We start from the raw sequence: 5,835 nt of genomic DNA on the forward strand, positions 1-5,835 counted from the left end.
TGGCAACACAGAAATAGCTCGAACGATGTAACTTCGGGGTGAGATTATGTGAGCTCCTTCTCCTTAACTTTTTCTCCTTTATGCCCCACCCCGGCCTTTCGCTCTGCCAAGCGGGAAGATTAGCCCTCAGGACACAGCGCCCGCTTCCCCGTCCCGCGTGTCCTGCCCTGTCCAGCACCCGGGATCACCGCTTTGTCTGAGGGATCTGAGCTGTTACGGTCCGCCTCCAATAAAGATGTGTCCCACCTCCGCGTCTCTGGGCTCTGTGCGCCGCTCCCTGTCCCGCTCCGCAGTCCCTCCCGCGTCCCCCCCGCCCCGCCTCGCCCCTCCGCCGCTGCCCGGCCGCCGATGCCGACGCGGGACGGGCGGCGGCTGCTGGAGGCGCTGAGCGTGGAGCCGCCCGCGGCCAGGTACCGCGGCGGGAGGGCCGGGCGAGGCCGGCGGGGGCGGCTCCCTAACGCAGGCCGTGTCCCCGCAGATTGATGGCGGCCCGCGCCTGCAGCCACCGCGCCGCGACGGGGGACGGCACCAAGAGCTTCGTGCTGCTGCTGGCGGCCGTGCTGGGCGGGCTAAGGGCGGCGGGCGGCGGCGCCGGGTTGCGGCGGGCGCTGCGGGACTTTGAGACTCAAGTGCTGGAGCGGGCGGCGGCGCGGGGGCTGCGGCGGCACCTGCGNCGCGGCTCTGCGCCGAGATGTGCCGGCGCTGCGCCCCGGCCGCCGCCGCACGCCCGCAGGTGCTGCGGCTCCTCGGCCGGCGGTTCGCGGAGCTGCACGCCGCCGTGCCCGGCCTGCCCCTGGCGAGCTCCAGGGTTCTGCCCGGCATCGTCCTCCGGAGGGACTTCGCTGCCTACTGCCCGACGGACGGCGAGCTGCGGGCCCTGCTCGTCACCGAGCCCCTGCGGCCCGCCCTGACGGCCCCCGGTGTCGAGTTTGTTGTAGACTCCGAAGGTCAGTATCAGGCTTCCCTGCGCTGGATCACTGCGAGGACAGAAGCCTTAATGAAACACTTGCAGAGTAACAATGTTAAGCTGTTACTGTCGAGTGTGAAGCAAGAAGAAATAGTTATCTACTATGCCAAATTATATGGTGTGTCTGTGGTAGAGTGCTTATCGTCGGAAGAAATGGCTCTTATCAGTGAAATCACTGGTGTCTCCCCTTACGTGCCTTTTGGTGATAGCATGGACCGAGAAATAACCGAAACTGCAGTGGTAACGTTTTGCCAGCCCTTACTGCTCGTCTCCAAGAGATGTGTCCACATTGGCTTTGCCAGCGTGTGTGCCTTCCAGCCCCATTGCCTGATCCTGTGTGGGCCGGTCGATGGCGTTAATGAGCAACATGCTGCTGCTTTACAAGAGGCCTTCACAATGCTGCAGCAGCTGTTTAAAACACTTGATCAGAGGCAGGAATGGAAAGCGGATGGTGAAAGCCAGAGCAAAGCCTCAGATATTTGCACTTGGCATTCTCCAGCTACTCAGAAACAACTGGTAATAGAAAATATTTGCAATAGTAACCAGGTTTCTGAAAGTCAGCTGAAAGCACTTAGTGACGAAACAGAGAGGAAAAATTTTGACCCTGATAAAAGTGATCTGCTGATCCACAATCAAAAGAATTACAGCACTCCTGTGTTAGTGGCACATAACACTGATGCAGTCGCTGCCTGTGAGTGCCTGGATGTTGGCAAAGGTCTAGAGAAAACATGTTGCCATATAGTACCATTTAAACTGGAGGAGAGTTGTGCAGGTATTGCACAGGATTACTCCAACTGCCTCATAGAAGCAGGATCAGTTTTGCCAGTAGGAGGTTACTTTGAAATCCTGTTACATTATTATATTCAGGATTATGCAAAAGAGTGTCAGCAGTCAGAGGTAATGACTGTTTCTAACGTGGTTGCTGATGCTTTGCTAAGTATTCCCAAGGCCTTGTACGGGACAGCAGAACAGGGTGGCTTTACCAAATTCTATCTTGAAGCCATTAATTTACTCCAAAAAAATCAGCCACTGCCTGTAAACGATGAAGGCTTAGAGTCAGTGTATTGCAAATACCAGTTAGTCATTTCAGTTCTTCATTGTGTTACAGAGCTTCTCTCCATAGACTTAGTAATTGGTATTAGGCGATTATTAGGCGATCCTCAAAAAATTGAGGATCGTGACTCAGAAGATGATACTTGAAATCATTAATAAAGAATGATTTTTGTATGTGTTGTTTCATTGTGTCTTCTTGTCAAGTGGACACCCTCAAAAGTCCATGCTAGAAACTAAAAGATGCTTCTTCTCTTAGAAGATAAAAGCTAACTGTCAGTCTAGGACACAAAATAGAAAGATGCAGATACTGGATTTTCTAAGGTGAAAAAGAGAGAAGTTTAATTCTGACTCCAACATTTATAGATTTCTAAAAGTGACAGTGGATTGGAGGGTGAAAGTGCCACCTTTCCAATGACACTAGACAAACCAACAGTCCATCAAATTTCTCCTCCTCCAGAAAAGAATGCAAAACAATTATTTACATGAAGTCCATAAAAAAAATTGTTACAAGAATGTAAACATAAGAAGGCTTAAAAGAACTCAAAAAAACCCAAAACAACAGCTAACCATCTGAGACTGTGGAAAACTGGGTTGTGAGTAATATGAGCTTGACATTTTGAGTGTGAGGAAGTGTAGCTGATTTCTGCTGCAAAGATGTGCAGTGCAGTCTCCATCCACATGCTGAAGATCCTGTGTACATTCAAGCCGAGGGTCAGCTTTGCCTCTTCTGGTGAATTGAGTGTTTTCACAAGCTAGATATAATTTGTTTTCTTGGCATGTTAAAAGTTGCCAGTATGACCTGAGCCACTGAACTTTCAAGTTACAAACCAGGGGGTGGATTTTGTAGCCTTCATAATTAGCCAGATTAAGTGTTTGTTTGTTTTTTTTTTATGAAAATATTTTTTATACATCATGATTTTGACTATAAAGGGGAAAATATAACTTGTTAGCCTGTTCAGCACTGGGGCAGGCAGCACTGTTGTGTATGCCAATGAAGAATTTTCTGATAGGAGATGCAGCGTTTTTATCTTCCATTGAGTTCATTTCAGTTGAACTAAAAGAGTTAAGAATAATTTCATACCATGAGTTTATGGCAGTTACTCTGGAAAATTAGTTTATATGACATTGCTTAGTACAACTCTTAATTTTAACTACAATGGGTTGAGTTGTGGTCCTGGTATAAAAGGCTGTGTACTTATAGGAAAAGTTTACCCAGGCATTAAAGCAGTTCTGTTTGAAAAACCTGAGACAGTTCAGTCTTTGATCATTAGGGATTTTATTCTGGGTTTGTTTTTTGGTTGGGTCTGTTTTTCCCTAATTCTTTTTTTCCCAGAATTTTCACCATAATAATATTTGCTTTAAACCCAGTAGGACCTGTATATGTACCTCCCTTTCTGCTGGGTCCTAAAAGCTATGGGTTTGATGGAGGAGGTTTTTGAATAACTTGACCAGCTGCAGCTGATAATGGTATCAAATTGGTTTTCTCTGCATTTCTCAGTGTTGCATAATACTGAGAGTAATGGCTATTTTTTAAAATCTACTATTAAATAAAATTTAGTGAGGCTGTTTAAAACCATAGGCATAAATCATATTTACCTGCTATACCTGAGATGATTACAACTAGAAAAGAGATTTTTTTCCCCTCCATTAATTTATGCTTTTCCTTTTTCAGTTTCTTCAGAAGACTCAAACTACCAAAGTTCTTTCAGCTGTTTTGTCAGCAGTGCTTCGTTTGACTGCAACTTTCCATTGACATTTTACATATAAATAATATAAATATAAATAATATAAATATAAATCATGGTAATATTTTTTTTTCCTGATGAATACGCTCTTACAGACAGCTGCAGATGAATAATTGTGAAACTCAGGGATCACTAGAGTGATTTCTTTACTAAAGAACTAAGGACAGTAATTGTTTTTGTTAGAATCTTTTGGCAGGTGCAGGGTGGGGGAGAATTAAACAGGCAGGAAAGAGAATCCCATCCTTGTTGCTGCCATGTGCTCTTGGAAGCTGCTTAATATGACAGGTCTAGTATGAGCCTAGAGAAATCTCCATTGTGGAAGGTTTTGGAGCTGTGTGGCCTGTTCTGCCTGGACAGCATTGGGAGCTCCCACCAGCCCTGGCGCTTCAACAGCCACTTGGGCCTGCATTTTACTGCTGTAATGAGCTGATGAGACAGTTTTGCTCTTGCACAAGTTTCTGCAGTACTCTCCAAACCACTGACCAACTTGCTGGCCAGAGAGAAGTGATTTGCTCTGTGGTGGTCTAACAACTGTGGCATAGAGCATGTGAAGCCTGGCAGCAGCAGGGTTTCTCTGCAGAAGCAGCTTTTGTATTCCGAATCAAGGTGCTGTCTAAATAAAGACAGTAGTGTTTCATTTCACATTTCTTTATACCATTTGCACATCTGGTTACTTTCAGATTTACTGCAGTTTCTTTGAAAGGTTAAAAATATTTTGTTACATGAACAGCCTTCTGGTCATTTGATTTAAATTGTGTCATTCTTACTGGGAAGAAGAAAGTCCAGGAATTTTATCATATATAGAACTTTCACTTTTGCATGCCAGAGATAAAAAGGAGAATTAAAAAATGACAGTTATATAAAACTTTTTTATGACCTGTTTTTATTGTAACCTCTTGAGTCTAAAGATTCATTGAACTATATTTCTATGACTTCTCTGTCCTTTTATATTTTATGAATTCTCTGTTTTCAATTTTGAACCACTGTTTCCCTGTTCTGTCTGCAGAACTGGTATCATGACAGGCTTTTCCCTTGGAGAAGAATGTCCATTCTTTGTCCTGGTCTGCAGAAGTGGATGCTTGCTCAGGATTTGGCTGTTTTGTTCCAGTCGTGGAGTCTAAGCTCATTACAAGATGTGCACCAGCTCAAGGGTAAAAAAAAGGCATTAACTTAGTCTTTGGAGAGAAGAACAGATTTACTGCTGGGTTCAGCTCTTCCTTATCCTTAGAAGTCATCTTCAGAAATTAGCCTGGATGTAAACATGATCTATCTTAGAAAATATTTTGGGTTCACTGCTATCCAGTCTACGCCTTCAGAGAAAGGCTGCTTGTAGCCCTGAGAAGCAGCTCTGTCTTCTGGGCTCTGCTTGGGTGCTGTCACTGCCATTTCTGCTCTGCTGATGTTTCTGACCTGCTTCAGCAGCGGCCCTGCATTGCAGAGGCTGTTTGGGCTGTTAATGTTCCTTGGTGCCTAAGCCTTAGGTATGCAATAGCTCATGACATCTCACAGCTATCCCGATTTTTAAAGCTGTCCCTAGCTGTGGCTTGCCCTTTGCTGGGGCACAAGTGATCTCTTGACACAGTGACAGGGACCAGAGAGGTTACCTGGGACAGCTTGGGACAATGTGTTCACTCACTCAAAACACAGTGACCAGTGTGTTGGGGCATTCACTGGGGCTGTAACAGCCTATGGCTTTTTCTTCATGCACTGTTTCACAGAGATTATTTCTATTTTTCACCATTATTCTGTTATTTTTATATTTCTAAATATGGGTTGGCCTCCATGCAAAGTGGAAGTTAGGTACCCATGGACGTGTTTCAACTCTGATCCAGTCTTGAAATACGACATAAAGTTCAGGGATACTGATGCTAATAGTGATGCCTTAAGTTTTAGCTTCCATATTTTTCAGATTCTGTACTGCCTTAGTGTGTAACTGTGAATTTCATATAAAGTGTTAGCACATTCATGTGTGTTAGCACATTCTCCTCACAGTTTAGTTAGACAAAACAATCTTTTTTTAGCCTGAGTCCCAAGGACATCATTGCAGCTTCAGGCCCAAAAAGTGTAAAC

General features: G+C 45.2%; 1 protein-coding gene across 1 annotated transcript; it reads left to right on the forward strand.

Annotated features, from left to right (window-relative positions):
• The first annotated feature begins 348 nt into the window (after positions 1 to 348).
• On the forward strand, positions 349 to 2,457 carry BBS10 (Bardet-Biedl syndrome 10). Its single transcript, XM_041411214.1, is given in 3 exon segments — positions 349 to 410; positions 479 to 690; positions 693 to 2,457. Coding segments are annotated over 3 exon segments (1,749 nt in total). The 3' UTR covers positions 2,168 to 2,457.
• The last annotated feature ends 3,378 nt before the right edge of the window (positions 2,458 to 5,835 follow it).

This window comes from Onychostruthus taczanowskii, unplaced genomic scaffold (genome assembly GCF_017590055.1).
Source record: "Onychostruthus taczanowskii isolate IOZ18803 unplaced genomic scaffold, ASM1759005v1 scaffold35, whole genome shotgun sequence".
Taxonomy (NCBI): domain Eukaryota; kingdom Metazoa; phylum Chordata; class Aves; order Passeriformes; family Passeridae; genus Onychostruthus; species Onychostruthus taczanowskii.